The 18,496-nt window shown below is 44.4% G+C and overlaps 1 protein-coding gene across 8 annotated transcripts in view; it reads left to right on the forward strand.

Annotated features, from left to right (window-relative positions):
• NTM (neurotrimin) overlaps window positions 1-18,496 on the forward strand; it is a 935,126-nt gene that overhangs the window by 896,702 nt on the left and 19,928 nt on the right. For all 8 annotated transcript variants that reach the window (XM_082343112.1, XM_082343113.1, XM_082343114.1 and 5 more), the window contains 2 exons: window positions 14,642-14,776; window positions 16,712-16,832. In XM_082343112.1, coding sequence (XP_082199238.1) covers window positions 14,642-14,776; window positions 16,712-16,832 — 256 coding nt within the window. The remainder of the gene's footprint in view (window positions 1-14,641; window positions 14,777-16,711; window positions 16,833-18,496) is intronic.

An 18,496-nucleotide genomic window follows, 5' to 3' on the forward strand; every position in this document is an offset into this window, starting at 1 on the left:
CCATAGCACATTTGGACAATAGTTTCAAGAAGTGTGGTTGTGAAAAGGGCCTGAGAGCTGTGGGGTCTTTGGAGAGTAGAGGTGTCAAAGCAGATGATTAACAGGTGAAAAAATCTAGGTAGGTCACAGCTGTGAACTAAGACTGGGAGAGCAAACTGATGTTTATGTCTAGAGTAAAGTCAATTGGTGTGACTGCCAGAATGATATGGTTTAAAATAATAATAATAATAAATCTGAACAGAGAACAGATTGGTGGTTGCCAGAGGCTAAGGGTGGGAGGTGGGCAGAATGGGTGAAGGGAGTTGAGAAGTACAAACTTCCAGTTTTAAAATAATTAAGTCCTGGGGATGTAATGTACAGCATGGTGAGTATAGTTAACAATACTGCATTGCATATTTGAAAGCTGCCAAGAGAGAAGATTTAAAATTTCTCATCACAAGAAAAGAAAATTCTCATTATATACGGTGATGGGTGTTAACTAGACTTATTGTGGTCATCATTTTGTGATATAAACAAATATTGAATCATTATGTTACACACCTAAAGCTAATATAACGTTATATGTCAATTATACCTCAATTTAAAAGTCTTTGAGGAATAAACAAGCAAACAAGCAGTGAGAGAAGACCATCCATGGGGAGAGCAAAAGCAGATGAAGATGTAGGAGAAAGTAGAGGTAACTGATGGAGTGAAGTCCTTGAAAGATAAGAAGGGAAAAAACACACAGCTCAGAAGGAGGAACTGGCATTTTGATAGAAGGAAAGACAGACAGCTGTCCTGTTAGCTAGTGTAGCACAGGAATGGAGGAGAAGCTGAGGTCATTGCCCATGAGTGATTGCAATGCTGGGTCACAAAACCTAAGTGTTCTAAAACTTACGGGACAATGAGATGACAAGCACAGATGTAGAGGTCTGTAGACAGGATCGTGAGAAAATGAGTGATGCCCGTCTGATGTCTGGTGCCTTCTGGGTCCCCCACCACCCTCATCAACACATGATCAGTGGATAATAACATAGATGGTGAAACAGCCATGTGTCTAAAGAGACTGAAGAAGGAAAAAATAAACCTTAAGAGTATGGTTCTGAGAGAAGCACTGTGGAATTCCAGTGGTGAGGGCTCAGCTGAGGTGGGGGATCAGGAATGTCTGGTGGAACCAGGCTGCTTGCTTGTGTGATGCTTCCAGAGCAGACCCAGAGAAGACAGATCTTTGGATCCATCTAGAGTGGGGATTCCTCAGGCTAGTGGAACATATACGGATAGACGTAAAGTCATTTTAGGTATTTTCCAGTGAGAGATTACAACGACGGGTCCTAAAAATCTACGTTTCATCAGAAGGAACGTCAAAGGGTCGATGGGTTTGAAGCCTCCATGAAGTAAAATAATAGTTTCCATAAAGTCACTAAGCAAATGTTTTGGCAAAGATGGGAAGTCCTGGACAGAGCGAGATGCTCAAATTCATGACTTTGGAGGCAGTACAGTTTCTGACAAGTTGCCAGTGTCAGTGTGGAGGAGGCCACTGAAGTGAGGAAAAGTTGGAGATCAGGAGATCAAGAATGTGAGAATCAGGTTTGGAGCGCTATCCTTCCAGATGTGAAAAGTCACCGAGAATGATGGTTGGAGTTGGGATGGAGACGAAGAGTCCAGGTCAGGAGCAAAGGTGCTCCGTGAATGTAAAGGAACCCCCCAAAGTTAGGAGAGAGCAGAGACGTGGTGAGGAAGAGGAGGGTGTGATTATTTGGATGCTATAAGAGGCACAGGGTTTAAATAGATGGGGTCTAGAAGTTTCATGGCAGAGCAAAGATACCGAGAAAGAATAAAATAAATTCATAGCCTCCAGTGGAAAGGACAAATCTGCAGTGGAATCCATTCTACCAGTCTCAGTATGACAGTGAAGGGGAGGTGTCTCTCCAAGAAGAACGGGAGGACATCAGGAATCATTCAGGGCAGGTTCCAGAGTGCAGGACAAAAGGTTTTGCAAGAGTGTAGTGTTGAGGCAGAGGAAAGGATTTAGGAAACAGGGTGATACGACTGGAAAGGTCAGACGTGTCCACCAGGGTCGGCAAAATGCAGCCAACAGGCCAAGTCCAGCCCGCCACCTGTTTTTTTGCATGCCCAGCAAGAATGTTTTTTACCTTTTTAAAAAGTTGAATGTCCATCAAAAGAAGAATAGTTTGTAGCACAGTAAGATGACATGGCATTGAAATGGCATTGTCCATAACAAAGCTTTACTGGAATCCAGTCACTCTGGCTCATTTATGTATTCTCCTGGCTGCTTTTGCGTGACAGCAGCAGAGTTCAGTAGTTGCTGCAGAGGCTGTATGGCCTGCGAGGCCTAAAATATTTGCCACGTGGTCTTTTACAGGAAAAGTGTGCTGCACCTGCTCCAGAGGATTGGTTATAAGGGCCTCCTGGAGAAGAGAGGTTCCTCAGGCCCATGCTGGGGTGTCTTCAGAACATCACAGGACACTCGGGTTGTGCTTGAGCCAGCTGTTCCCACAGGCTTCATGCAAGACTGGTTATGGCCAGCTACTCCCATGGGGCTGACAATGGCTTTGAGCTTTGATGAGAGCACAGTAGTCATGGGAGCGAGCTTCTGATTTACCTAAACAACTGTGTAATCGCCTTCAACAAACACTTGCATTCTGCCTGCGTTCTCTGTTTGACATGTCATTTTATCACCTGCTTGTGCTCTGGCTCTGTCTCCATCTCTCTCTCTGTCTCTCACTCTCCTCTCTCTCTCTCTGCCTCGGTCTCTCTCTCTGTCCCCCTTCTTCACCAGTTGCTCTCTCCACTGGTTGATCCATGAGCTCCCCTCTACTCCTCCCCTGCCCCGTGGAAGGTGCCAGCTGTCAGGTCTTAGACGTGGCAGTTAGTCTCCTGAAGTAGAGAATTAGGACAGAAATAAAGAATAATTTGTGGTCCCTCAGTTACCGTTGTTAAGAGTTTTCACTTCAAGCACGAAGGACGTTTTTGCTGGTGATCAAACAGAAGTGTTCCTCTCTCCTATCTCTTGGAATTGTGGAAAAGGAAGAGAGTGACCAGGTTGGAAGGAGACCAGAGGGGTGGGAGATAATGCAACTTAAGCAGAGGTGGAAAGAAATCAGCCCCGTCAGGGCAGGCAAAGCCCCGGGATCCTGAGAAGGAAGGAGGGTGGGGAAGTCACGTGAGCACAAGTGAGAAGGGGTTCACTTGTTCATCTCTGTGCATTTTAGGTGTCAACCCTCTTGCAGCAAGTGCTGGGATTTCTCAGGGAGGTTTCGATGCTCCAGCATGGTTTTGCCCTATTAGGTCAAGTTCAGCTTCAAGCCCGTGCTTGCTTCCGTGTCCTGTGGCCAGCTTCCATTCCTCACACAGAGCTCCTATCACAGTGCCTGTTAGTGTTTCTTCTGCGGAGGCCCGTTTTGTGTGGGCAGCAGCACTTTTTCCCTGCCTGCCCATCCCAGGAAGGTAAAGAGTCTCATCATGTTCCCTGCAATCACTCCACTACTAATTGCATATAGACAGAGCTGAATCACCGAGCTGATTCCACTTGGAAAAAATGCAACCGAATTGATGATGACATAAGAAAGCTCTCTGAGACACTTGATTAGACACTTCTGGGACACGCTGCATCCTCACTCATTTGGAGGAAGCAGGGGCATTAGCTACAAGAGCTTTTAATGAAGGGTATTTGTGGAGATGGCCAAACCAAGCTCTTTTCCTATTCACTCCAGGTCTAGCTTGAGGAAGGCTTTTTAGTCCCCTTTAGGAAATGTGGAATAAAATTATCTATCCTTAGGAGATTAGAGAGGTCTCTTTCTGTGTCCAGCCCTTTATCGAAAAAAAAAGAAAAAAAAAAAACTTAAAAGATAGATGTCTGCTGTTTTCTTAAAAGTCACCAAAGAAGGTTTGAATAGTTCATTATGAGAGTCAGACCAGCCACCAAAATTATAATCCATTAGTTCATTCATTCAGTCTTTGACCATATGATCATGTGGTGCCTTCTGTGTGTTCAAGGCTGCTATAGATATTGGAGATAGAGATAAATAAGAGCCCCCTCTCTCTTATAACTTTGAGCGGGGTAAACATATGCAATTACATAACAATGCGGTGTGATTAGGGCAACACTTGAAGCAAAAAAATAAACTGGGTAGAGAGGAGGTAAGGAATTTTGATTGTCAAGAAAGGGTTCCCAGAGGAGTAATATCCTAGATGGTTTTGAAGGCAAAGAAGGAGAGGTTGCGAGGCACAGATAACGGCTCAGCATCGTAGGAACTTTTCTGGTGCATCTAGTGGGTGAGGGGGGAAAGGAGTTGGCAACAGAAGAATCTAGAGATGGAGACCAGAGTCATCTGAAGGACAAAGGGTTAAGCCGTGAGGAGACGGATTTTTATTCTTTGCAATCGTTTGGGCATCAGCAATAAATACCATAACCTGGAGGCAGGGGGCTCAGTAGAGAGGGGATTGTAATAACCCAGAGTAGAGAACAGCAACTGAATTAACATAGTTAACAGTGATGAGGGAAAGAAGAAAATAGATTTGAAAACGGTAAAGGGGGTAAAAACCACTGGATGTGTTGATTGAAGGTGAGGAGTGAGTGAAAAAGGAGGAATCAAACGTGTGACTCTTCTTTATCTTAGGAGAATGGGGAGGTAGCCCCGCCACCAGCAGGGATTAGCGGACACAGGGGTGAGAGCAGTTTTCAGGGGCAACGTGATGATTCAGCCCGGGGTGTCTGGGAGACACATGTGAGGCATTCCCTTGAGTTCTGGACACAGAGGGCAGCAGATCGTCCTGGGATGATGACATGAACATGGAAATCGGGAGCAGAGCTGGTCATTTCAGATGCAGGAACTGGATTCAGAGTGTAGATTGACCAAGGGGAGGAGATTGAGGTAGCAGAGGAGGGGACCTTATAAGATTCCATTGTGTAAGGGTTGAGTGTCTCAGATTCCTCCTAGAGTCTGTCCCTTCTGACATTTGTGGGTCATCTCTCATGTGTCAACCAGTCTTCTGTGCCTTTGCTCAAATTCTCTCATCTAATTCTCAGACCCAACCTAGGGAGGGAGGAATAAGAACGTACCCACATTTCATTAACAAGGGAACTGGGAGTCAGTAATTTACTCAAGGCTACGTAATTCCTAAGAGAAAGAGCCATAATCAGGGCTCAGAAGCACCATGTTTGTTCTGACAAATCATGATTGTCTTGTTTTCATACTTCGTGTTCCATCTGGACGTAGGTATGTGTGCCTACGTTTAGCTTTTGTGCGAAATGAAGAGAGATAGAAGGAAACCTTAGCAGTGGAACTAATGAAAGCGTAAATCTACTTTTCTGTGCACTCTCTCTTCACATCTCCGTGTTGGGATTGAAGGTCCACCTGTGTGTAGAGGACAACTTGGAACAGAGGTGGGAGGCATTCCCAGACAGGTGGGCAGCACCGTGCACGTTTCTCAGCCGGTGTGATTCGGTAGCAAGTAGCTTTGGTGGGGGAGAGATTTTTGAGAACTATTTGCAAAGATTTTATTATATTAAATATGTTCAAAGGCTGTAATCGAATCTGGCTTATACAAAGGTTTTCACCACGCCTCCCTTTCTCACTGGACCCAGATGACCCTACATCATCAGGCTTCATGCTACTCTAAGGGCATGTCTATGTGGTGTTGGGTCATCCTCTTACATACATGGGCTGCCTGTGTCTCCCTGCCCCCAGGCCAACCAGGAGTGCAGGCTGGCATTTCCATCCCCAGGATCCATGGCACCTTGCAGCTTCCTCTCAGGATCTGACCTGAATTTACTCATTAAATTATCTTAACTATAGATTTAACCCCACTCCAGGTTTTCTTCTCTCTTCCTTCTCCCAAGTGGTCATTTTGTCACTGAGTGTTTGCTTGGTACAGTCACCAATACGAGGAATTCTTCAGGAGAGCCTTCCTTCCGCTCTGCACCTGAGGATGCTGCAAAGGGAAGGCCTTGCTCCCTCTCCCTCCGTGTCCAGCAAGCCTCTGGTTGATCTCCAGTGGTCGGGGGTCTCCGGGGAATGGGCGGAACCCTGCCTGCTACACTCCTTTCATCCTAAGTCTTGGTGGGAGGAGAACTCCCCGCGTTTGGTGAACAAAGCACGGCTCAGATCTGCATACCTATTCTTCAAGAGGATGATTTATAAGTTACTTCACTTTCCATCCTCCACAAAATATTTAATGAAACACACGCAAGGCTGTGCTTTACTCCTAGACTTATTCCATTTTCCCATCATCAGTTATATTTTGAGGGCGTTTTCTCTTTTTTCTTTGCAAGGCTGGGGGTTGATAGAGACTTGGTTCTGTGCAGACACTGGGAGATGAACCACAGGACCATAGCAGGGTCTATATGAATCTTTGTGTCCTGTGCTCCGTTCAGAACGCTTTTCAGAAAGAAATAGAATATCTCGTTAGGGAAAGCATACACACACAGGCACACATGCATGATGTCATTTCCTGAGGTCCAGAAACCCCTAGGGTTGGAGTTCTACAGTTCTCAGATAAGAACTCCCGCTCTTAATCCAGAAATTGTCTTCATGGCTAAAGTACAGATGGCCCTGCTTTCCCAAGGCAGCTCAGGACCAGGTGGCTAAGGTGACCCCCTGCAGGTGGATGTCTGACCACTTGCGTGCATGATGGAGCCAGGAACCTTAACCCAGTAGGGGCCTCTTAAGAAAAATAATTCCCTTAAATTAATCTGGACAAGGAATTTCAAAGCAACTTTACATCCCGCGGCACTCAGTCCTGGCTTATATCTCTAGGGTTTTAGAAAAAGAGAAAGCAAACAGCCAACGTACGAGGTAATACGACACTGCAGAGTTCTATATTTATCCCCTATCAATGTCTTTCAGATCAAATTGGCTGAGTTTACAAATCAAAAGCTGATTTCTTTATTTATTTTTTATTTTTTTTTAGCAGCCATCAGCTGTACCACTGCAAATACTCAGGTTCCAGACACCAAGCTGCAAACTCCAAACATCCAGCTGTGCGCTTTTTGACTTTGAAATCATCACCCATAAGACAGGGTCTGCATGCAAAACTGAGCTGGGGGGGCGGTCCTCATGAAAAGGCAGCCAGCAGAAGAGCACACACTCCTAGGGCCCAGCCAGCTGCTGGAGCCATATCTGCAAAGACAACTTGTTGTTAAGGAAAGGGATGTACCTCAGAGATGCACAGGACCTGGCGTGGTGGAGTGCAGAGGGCTCTTTTTCATATAATCGTGTTTCGGGCTGCAGCTCCTCCTTAATACAAAGCTAAAGATTATTCCCAGGAAATGTCCCACTTAAAAAATTAAGGGAATTCAATTCTCTTTTTCTTTCTATATATCATAAAATATTACATTTCATGTATGCAATATTCATACCTATTCAAAAATACACATATATTTTGTTGCAACTGACAAATGAGTTCTTAATATATGTCAGGATCTGTGCTGTTTTGTGGTTACCTTTATCCCTAGATAGATAGATAGATAGATAGATAGGTAGATAGATAGATAGATATGTAGATAGATAGAGAGGCAGAGAGATAGAAGATAGATGGATAGATAGGGATAGATAGATTGATAGGTAGAGAGATAGTCATGAAATTTACAGTTGGCATCAGTTTATGTAATTTTTAATTGGATCTCTAATTACTGCTTTATGATAAAATCACATTAATAGCTTAATTTGAAGGTTTGGGGTGGGGGGCTGAGGGAAATGGTAAGTTGCCCAGGTCTCAGAAAAGTCCAGCTGCGGTAGAGACAGCTGCAAGCCTGGCAGGCAGGGGATGTGTGGGGACACTGCCACACACACACTTCACGGCTTCAGCTCTTCTCACCAGCAACCCACGCTGATGTGTTTAAGGGAGATTCCTCTCCTGTAATGGAAGCCAGCGACTTAGGACAATTCAGCCCATCCCACTCCCCAGCGTTGGCCCCTTCTGTTTGATGTGCAACATTCTCATTGACCATTTGAACATGTACCTCAGTGCAAGAGCAGGAAAAAACAGGTCGGGCCCTCCAGAACTTTGAAAAGTTTCTCATTCTTGGAAAGATCGTCAGACTGTCCTTTCTGCCAGCCATGCTATCTGCAGCCAAAGGAAAGGTCAAGGAGAAAAACAAATATATATATATATACACACACACACACACACACACACACACATATATATATATATACACACATACATACACACACAAATATATATGTATATATATATATACACATATATATGTGTGTATATATATATATACATATATATGTGTGTGTATATATATAATATGTTTATATCCTCTTATTCTTAGTTGTGAAATTAGAGATATTTTTCAAGCCCCCAGCTGGTCTCACATGGGCTATGCAGCTGCAATTGCTTTCTTAGAAGAAATGATCCCGAGAAACTGTATCCCTTGTAAATCAAATCGTATTTTAAGTGAACAGAGTAGACCTTCCTAGTTACAGGATCTGTGGTGAATCCTTTGTAAAGTTTATTATTATTAACTCCCTACTGGAAAAGCAGAGATCTGATTATTCTTTCATTTTCACATTGAGATTTTCCTGTATCAAGGATCTTGAGTATTAAAATGGGCTCAAACAGAGCTGTAGGATCAGTCACAATAATCATGAGAGCTGCCATTTACTAAGAGGTTACCACGTGCTAAGTACTTCACACATACTGAATACTCACGATCACGCTCTAAGGCGGTGTCATTTTCCCATTTTAAAGAAGAGGAGTCTGAAGTTTGGAGAGTGAACCGTCAGCTAGGATGACCTCAGGGTCCAGTGTGCGGACACGGGAGCTCAGCACGGTCCACAGCACAGCCGGGGGCCAGCAGGGCTGAGAGCCGAGATCAGCCCTTGAACCGCTTTGCTCCAGCTGAATATCAGACCCGCAGAAGCTATCCTGTGTAGATAATTCAGCAATAATTTCCATTCTACTTGGAAATGCTTTTTGACAACGGTCATCTCAGCCTGTCACAGCAGATGTTGCTGTGTGGGTTTTCTGTGGAGTCCACGAGCCCCCAGCCTGGTCCTGCCGCACAAGGATTTCCCCCAGTGCCAGGTTAAGGTGGCTCTGAGGGCCCGTGTCCACGCCTGGAGACCCTCAGCTTTACCTCTGACTCGTTCTTGGAGCCCCCTCCACGCCGCCCCTCACCACTGCCTCTGCTGGCTGAGTGAGAGCGAGGGTCTGCTCTGAACAGTTGCTGGCTGCACGCCCAGGGCCCCAGACTGCTTTGAGTTCTTGGGGGTGGGGCGGGATGAGGGAGACCTTCCCCAGTCCATCAGCAGGGGCTGACCTTGCATCTCATGGCAGCCTCGCCCACCTTTAATATCTTCTTTAGTTCTGGCTTTAACCACTTCCTCCCTCAGACCTCAAACCAGTCCCTCCGGCTTGCAAGGGCTGCTATTGAGGAATACTAACCACGCCTCTATCACGATGTTCCTGTGGACCATACCTCCCAGCATCTGAGCCAAACCACGTCTTCCTCCATCAAAGCACAAAACTTGCCATGCTGGTCAGCACAAAATTGAGGCACCTTGGAGGGACACCATCTGACCTGTCCTGTAAACGACTCTCCTTGAAGCCCAGTCTGGGTTGAATGGGAACATCCTGATGCAAATCGAGAGGGAAAAGGGGAGCAGAGTCTAGAGGACTAGACTAGTCACAGTGTTTGAACTAAATTTTTTAAATGATTCCTTCCAACTTTTGAATTCTGGGATTCTATGTTCTGTATGTTTTTGTTTTTTTTTTTTTAGTTTCTGAGGTCCAATGATTTTTATCTCAGCTGGTATATATTCCATAAAAATATTAAGCAAGGAGACAGCTGTGCCCTCTCCAATAGCTACAGCTGTTCTCTGTAGCTTTTCTTGGGTGTGATAAAAATGATAATCGTGGCTATTATTATTTTCAGTTATAAAGATTTCAAAGCCCAATCTATGAACTCAGAAACCTAGGGTTTTCTTTTCCAAAGGAGTATTACTTACACAGGGCAGTTTTTGTCCTTCGATGGGTTATAAACTGCTGAGCTAAGTCCTCGGAGAGTGTGAAGCTTCTTTGGGGGTTTGGGGGCAGATGTGATCACATTTCCAACTTGCTTCATTTCGCTGCTTGGATTGTCAGATTCCACTTAATGAAATAGCTGTATTCCTGAGAAGTTGGCTGTAAAACAAATTCTGTTAGAGAAATCACACTTCCTCCTTGATCTCCATTTTTAAAGATGCATCCCCCTGAGGAAATAATTGGCCCCAAGACTAAATATAAAGTATGCTAAACACTTGATAAACCTTTTAAAATCACATATTTAAAGAAAGTCTTCTGTTAGAACACTAGCACTGATGATATTTTTTGAAGTCAGGAAATACAAATATTTTGCTAAGAACAATTACCAAAAGTGATGCTGTCTTGGGAACAGAGCCATGTGAGGGTTAGGTAAGCAACAGAGTCCCTAATTTTTTTTTTTTAATTGAATTCGGTCTGTAGTTCTTAGTCTATTGGTCAATCAGGTTTTTTTGTTTGTTTGTTTTTTTATTTATTTTTGGCTGCATTGGGTCTTTGTTGCTGCACACGGGCTTTCTCTAGTTGCAGCGAGCGGGGCTACGCTTCGTTGCCGTGCAAGGGCTTCTCATTGCGGTGGCTTCTCTTGTTGCGGAGCACAGGCTCTAGGCGCGCGGGCTTCAGTAGTTGTGGCACGCGGGCTCAGTAGTTGTGTCTCGTGGGCTCTAGAGCACAGGCTCAGTAGTTGTGGCTCACGGGCTTAGTTGCTCCGCGGCATGTGGGATCTTCCCGGACCAGGGCTCAAACCCAAGTCCCCTGCATTGGCAGGCGGATTCTTAACCACTGCGCCACCAGGGACGCCCTCAATCAGTTTATTAATAAGAAGTTGACAAGTTTCAAATTATGTAAACCATTTTCCTAGGTGCCTTAAGAGCCAGAGATGCCCAAGACATGGTCCCTGCTGTCAAAAAGTTTTGATTGCATGGGAAAATAAGACCAGTGCACACGGCATAAAAACACCATTAGAGAGTACTACTATAGCTGTAGGATCGGTGTGAGGGACATCAGGAGACCTGGTGTGCTGCCTCTAGCCCCATGCGTGATCATGGCCTCCTTTAAACTTCAATTTCCCACATGAAAAATACAGGATTGACCTAAATCCCTAATTCCCAAACTTGACTGTACATAAGAATTTCCAAGTAAAATTATTAACATTCCTCATCCCAGGACATTCAGATTTAGTAGCTATGAGTGGCATCTAAAATTCTATATTCAAACAACTATTCTAGGCAATTCTTCTGAAGTCAGCCTATGTCCTAGCTCTGTTGATCTGTTTTCTTTTTGTTTTTCTTCCAATAGTCTTTGTAAGTTCTCCATTCGAGTGACAAAGCACTGATCATTTCATAGCCAGAGTGCAAATGCTATTAAAGGAAAACTTTCCTTGAATCATTAATCATTAACTCTATAAATTCAGATTTCAGTTTAGTGGTTTTTTGGGTTTTTTTTTTTTCTTGTTTGTCTGTTTAAGCAGTCCCTATAGGGACCTCATTTCTGGTGATTCAGAGTTTCATTTGTTTTATATATATATACTGGTTTTCTGTCTGGTTTTGCTATTTTTGCTCCTATTTGAGAAAAAAGTATATGAGGAGAAAGGTAACAATAATGATAATGAAAGCTAAAATGTATAAAGCATTTTACTATATACATACTACCTTTCCAGTTTAATCAGAAAGTGTACATATAACAATGGGTGAGCGATGATTGTGCTTTTCCTATAATTCTACTTTTGATCTGGAGAACACATGATAGTAAAATTAAGCTTCATTGGTTTTTGCAGGATGACTTAAGTGTAATCCTCTCCCTCTGGTAATATATATCTACGTCAGTGGAGAACATACACTTTCCCCAAATCTTAAGCCATCTAACTTCCTTCCCTACATAAAATTGCCTGATATTAATATATTAAACTTCACATACAGCAGCACACATGTCCCCACAAAAAACTTTCTAAGTTTTTTACCGTGATTGTCCTAATATTTACATCGTTGCATTTCAGTCTGTGACAGTAATCCGCCCCCCATCAACTTCTCCATTTGGATATTCCTATAACAAATTCATTCAAGCTTGGTTCCTGTAAGTCTTACTGTGGTCACACAAGAACGTGTTTGGATGATAGAATTAAACTAGATGCATGGTCTGTAGTTGGAAAGAAGAACAAGAGACCAGAGAACCCTGTGTCACTTTGCTTCTTTGCTTTGATGGTGTCGTACGCAGCCTCCCAGGAGATCTGAGGTCCTCCCAGTCACTGGTTTGACACTGGAGCTCAATCCAGAAACAGCTGTCCAGAGCTAATTTATTTTCTAATGCTATGGCACTGTTAATTTGTAAATTACACTGGTAATTCGAGCTATTATTAATTTCAGATGGTGTAGGGCAAGCCTAATTAAAATATGACACCAATTGCCACACATATGTACCAAGGACCACCATTTAAAATTAATGGGAATATTAAGTGTGACACTGGTCTCCTCGATGCTTTGCACAGTAATTACAGCATCTAGCGGGGAATATCTGACAAATGTAGGCTCAGGTTGGGCGCAAATAAACAACGACAACCTAAAAGGAATCACAAGCTCTTCACTTAAACCTCTTCTCCTCGTTTCCTCCCCACCTTCCGCAAATCAAGGTTGGTGCTTTTTCCCCTACAGATGCTTAGGAAACAGTGACAATTAAGACTCCTGTGACATGGAGAAGGTTCTCACTGGTTGGGACCATGAGGGTCTATGGGTTGATGCTGATGGTCTTCTCCGTATCCTGGACTTTTGCACGCTGTTTTCTACTTGTCAGCACGTCCCTGGTTCTTCCTGTGAATTAATTAACTCTTGCTCGCTTGCTCTAATAGACAGAGGCTGTTCTTTTGCTCCCCTGAAGGTCGTAGAGGCAGGAGTGTCCCTGCACATATATGTGGGCTCTGTAGGGTATGAAGACACCTGGGAAATGCTCAGGTTGGACTCAGCTCTGCACAGTGACACAGAGTTACCATGACCCAGGGGCCCTGGCCTCACTGGGCAGGCAGTGGTCCTTCTGTAGAAGAAAGCTGTTGTCTTCTGTGTCATTGTCATTGCTCCTGTTATTATCTTGACAAAATATGGGGAGCTTAACAATGTCACAGAACACATACAACCATAATTTACATAGCACACACATAATTCTTTGTATTACAGTAGTTTCTTCTTCTTGTCATTTTTGTGCTTTGCATCAGCCGATACGGGTGGTGTTATGGAGGGGTTTTATCACCTGGGGGGCACTGTGCCTCTTCCCTGCCCACTCACGTGGGGCCCCCTGGGGTTAACATAGCCTGGCGCCCCCTGAGTCTGGGCGTCCAGGCAGATCACAGGGTGACTAGGGCAACAAGTGTGCAGCACACTAGTGTTCCAAAGTGCTTTCATGTAACTAGTTTTCATTTGTTCCTCCAAACAGCCCTGTGAGATGTTAGGATTAAATATACCTTATTCCAGGGGACGTGTCTTCTGGTTTCTGGGGACAGTCTCAACTTCTGCTTGTTGTTGCAGAATAGCTATTAAAAATAGCACCCATTTTCCCCATAAGACGATGCCAGGTCACAGGGTAAGGTGTACCATCATGCTGACTATCTTCATTTAACAGAGAGGCAGGCTGATCCTGGGATGCACCCGGGATGCACCTCCTGGCGGAGGTGAACGCTCAGGGTGACTCTGGGAGGGGACAGTGACAATCCTCTTGCAGGCATTAATGTCCTGGTCTGTCCATATCAAAGGCTCAAGGCCAGACCTCAGGGAGGAAGTCGGGTAGGTAGATGGTTGTTACTATTATTCATAAATCTTCAGCGGGGAGACCAAGTGTCTGGACGGGGATGTGACAGTGTGATTCGCAGCCCTGTTTTCTTGCTCTTTCCTCTCTGCCATGTTTGTAGTTAGAGGGTGGAGTCCCTGCTGTTGATTTGTGGCCAGGATCTTGTACCCAAGAGCTCCAGCAGATTGAAGTTTAGAAAATGGATTTCTGCTGATTTAATTGAGTGTCTAAATCTGAAAACAGAAATTTAATTTCATTAGTGTTTCCACTGCCTTTTGCAGCTGTGTGTGTGTGTGTGTGTGTGTGTGTAACTGCTAGTGTGGTATGATCACGATCATGGATTCGTGATCTAGGATGATGTCATCAGCTTTGCATTTCAAGGTTCAACCTAAACGATACCTGGAGACCAGAAAGTGAATACTCACCGAAGGTGCCTAATTCAGATCCCCAGAGCCTGAGTGCTTGGTGAGATTCGGGCAGGGTAAATTTCAACATTATTCATCACTTACTGAGGACCAGCAATTCTCCAGACTCTGTGCTTAGTGCAGGTAGGAACACAGACATTTTAGCTGGCCCGTCAGGGAACCAAGGAAGAGCTGGTGACGGAAGAGATAAAAGAGTGGGAGGAGGGATTGACATGTATACACTGATGTGTATAAAATTGATGACTGATTAAAAAAAAAAAAAAAGAGTGGAAAGAGGGAGACTTGGCATGGAGCCCAAGAATCTGGACTTGGAAGGGGCACGATTCTCTGCGGACGTAACTGTTGCACACTTTGTTTTCTAAGTTTGTACCTTTTGTGTTTTTTCTCCTGTTCCACCACACCTTCTCCTGCAGCTGTGGGCTTTGTGAGCGAAGACGAGTACTTGGAGATCCAGGGCATCACGAGGGAGCAGTCGGGGGACTATGAGTGCAGCGCCTCCAATGATGTGGCTGCCCCAGTGGTGCGGAGAGTCAAGGTCACCGTGAACTGTAAGTGGTCGCAGGAGCCCCCACCCTGCACGTGCCTGCGGCTGCTGCTGTCGCGGCCACAGCAGAGAGCTGGCCTCAGCACCACGCCCTGACTCGGGGTAGGAAAGAGAGCAGCCTTGCGGTCCGCGTCCTGCCTTTAGGAGCGACAATTCCAAACTCTTTAAAAAAACGATAATAAATTGGATCTGAAAGTGATTTCATATCATCCCGAGCTTGCCTTAACATTCCTGAAAGATCGTGAAGTAGCATTCAATGCATAAGGTATACAAGCTTGTCTTTGAATCCCAATTTTTCCCATACTTTACTCATAATGTCACCAAGCTTCTCACTCTCTAGACAGTCATCTCCTTCATAGGGAGCAAGAAAATAAATTAAAAGCACGTGTATGAAGGAAATATTATAATTTCTGTTCATGGTATACTGATTTTATCTCATCCCTTTCCAATTATGTATGTTGATGGACATGGTATACATTCATAATTGGACTATAAATAGATAAACATACACATATCCACATATTAGAGGGTATAGCTCATACCTGATTTTTGTTACGTGAGATACTGAACCCAAAAAGTATGGAGGCCACTGCTCTGGACCCCTCCTCCTCCTTTACCATCCAAATTCTCTCTGACGTTGATGCTGCGCAACATCCCCCCCTCCCTCACGCTTTCCCCTCTCGGTTCCTCGTTATGTACCCTGACTCAGTTCTCTGTGACATTCTGAAAGTTTTCCCTGCTGTGCCCAATTTCAGAAAGTCTTAGGACAGACTAGAATCTAAGAACTAAGCCAGCAAACAACAAGCCTTTCTCCTTCAAAACTTAGGTGAGGGTGGAGGTAGAGGAAGAATATCGTGTTTTGGTGATTACTCATTCTTTAATATTTTGGTTTCTGTTGCAATTCAAACCTAATTAACACAAAGCGCTTTAAGCAGCAAGGAAACAGGTGTAACAATGATACCATTTTTGTACCCTACCACGATTCATTTTTAAAGTGACATAAGATGACTTAAGGTTAATAAAGATTAACCTGAAGAGTAAGGAAATGTAAGCAAAGGGAAAACCTATATAGGAAAATAAGTGAAATCTAGGGGGAAATCAGCACATAAAATTTATATGCCAAGGTGGTCAGATGTGGGTCCAGGATTTGGCTTCCAGCTCCTGAAGCAAAGAGGGGAAACATCATTTGGTTTGAGGTTTATGTCCATAAGATGAAAGCAAATTAGTTGCTTGGGAGAAACACTGCTTTTTCTGGTACTGAGACTCGAAAAATAACTTCACAAAAAAAAAAAAAAAATAACTTCACGTTAAGGTCTCCACAAATAGAGCACAATGACATCACATGCAATATCTCTGCAATAAACAGAAGGGCGAGTTGGTTGTGGCTGTTTCTCACAATGCATTTCAGTGCAACTGTCGGCATTGTCAAGGGCAGTTTGACAAAGCCTTGGAATGAGTGCAGGCCAAGTACTTAGCTCTGGTCGGTCCGGCTGGATTCAGGGGTCCAGCGTAGAACACCTCCAAGAGTGACGGGTCTGTGTATCCTTCAGGCAATTCTCCATGAGTATTATTTCTTTCAACTGAGCTTTTGATGGAAATTGAATAGTTCAAGGTTATATACTCTGGCAAGAACCTGGTGTGCGGACAGTCTATAGGGCTGATTAAAGGAGCTGACTGTCAACCCATGGGGTAGAGGGTCGATGGGGTGGCTACATCCTATGAAAGTTGAAAAGTTTAAACAGGAAGTGTGCCTGAATACCGGGTCATTCCACGTCTGTCCAGAGGGAAGCAGAAGCAGTACACGTGAGCTTTTCCTTAGAACAATATGGGATGGTTTCATTCCCCGGCACATGGTGGAGACCGGAGGTAGAGCAGGGCATGAAAAACACAGTCAGTGACTGAGGCATTTGAGCCGCTATGGGATGTCTTCTCTCTGCAGATCCTCCATATATTTCAGAAGCTAAGGGGACAGGTGTCCCCGTGGGACAGACGGGGACGCTGCAGTGTGAAGCCTCCGCGGTTCCCTCGGCAGAATTCCAGTGGTACAAGGATGACAAAAGGTAAGGCTCCCTCCCCCTCCCCGCAAGAAGAAGAAAGCTCTTCCAGGTTCCTGCCTGATTCCACAGGGATGCAAATGGATTCCTGCAAAGTCCTCTCCTGAACTCCTCCTACCTATGAGGGAGAAACAATACACAAACAAGCCTTTTCTTGGTATTAGTGAACTTCAGCTATGTTTGTGATGTTGCCGTGCAGAACTGGCACTCGCCCACCAACAAGCCTGAGAAAAACTACTTTTTAAGGGAAGCAAAATCTCAGAGGAAAGGCCACTAGGAGCCTGTGAGTTTTTTATAGGCCCAGAAAATAATGTGTTCTGCCTGCAGCTATTTTTAACACCTTCTCAGGCTTGCATTAAGGCGTCAGGAAGGAATTCTCCCGGGCACTAAGTTAGCTGTGTCTGAGGACTCCGGTCCAGTTCCAGCCACTCTCAGGGGTGGTGCATGAAAGCGTCCGTGACCCGAGTGAGCCTCCCTTTGTGCCCGGCTTGTATTTCACTGCAGGAGAAAAGAGAGGGGCCTCTCCCATCCCCTCCTATTGTTGCAGCCGCCATCAGGATGTTTGTCATGATCACTGAAGATTGTCACCATGAGGAGTTAGCAAATGGCACGTTAGCACAGGGTTCAGTGGCTCCGGGGACCAGGCAACGCGTGATTACTGTTATCAAAGAGCTATTTTCAGGTGGATGAACGGCAAATACATGTGCAAGAGCTGTCCATGGTCAGAGCACATTTGTAAAAATGGGGAGGGGGGCGATACAAAAAAGTCCTGAGGTGTATGTGGGGTAGAGGAGGAGGACAGAGTGACGGAGGCTGAGAAGCTGAGGGAAAAAAGCAACAAAAAGGGGAACTTTGGGAAGGAGAGCAGGTGAGCAATTCCAGGCCAGGACTCATGCCGGGAGAGACCCAACTGCTGCCTACGCGTCTCAGAACATCTCCAGTGCCTTGGGATTCTTTCCTGAAGGGACCAGGAAGTGTTCATAGCAGCGCTACTTACAATAGCCAAGACATGGAAGCAACCTAAGTGTCCATCAACAGATGAATGGATAAAGAAGATGTGGTACATATATACAATGGAATACTACTCAGCCATCAAAAAGAACGAAATAATGCCATTTGCAGCAACATGGATGCAGCTAGAGATTATCATACTAAGTGAAGTAAGTCAGACAGAGACAAATATCATATGGTACCTCTTACATGTGGAGTCTAAAGAAATGACACAAATGAACTTATCTACAAAACAGAAATAGACCCACAGACATAGAAAACAACCTTACGGTTACCAAAGGGGAAAGGGGTGAGGGATAAATTAGGAGTCTGGGATTAACAGATACACACTACTATATATAAAATAGATAACCAACAAGGACCTACTGTATAGCACAGAGAACTCTACTCAATATTTTGTAATAACCTATACAGGAAAAGAATCTGAAGAAGAATATATGTATATAAATGTATAACTGAATCGCTTTGCCGTACACCTGAAACTAATGTAACATTGTAAATCAACTATACTTCAATAAAAAATAAGTTTAAAAACAGAGGCCAGACACCAAGAGCTCCTCCAGTCTCTGCATCAACCCCTGAACTTTGTTTAGAACCAAGTTGCTTAGTCAGAGGACCCACTGCACATCATCATAGCCCTTCCCAGTGAGAAGCAGAAC

The sequence above is a fragment of the Balaenoptera borealis genome (assembly GCF_965194805.1).
Source record: "Balaenoptera borealis genome assembly, chromosome: 11".
Classification (NCBI taxonomy): domain Eukaryota; kingdom Metazoa; phylum Chordata; class Mammalia; order Artiodactyla; family Balaenopteridae; genus Balaenoptera; species Balaenoptera borealis.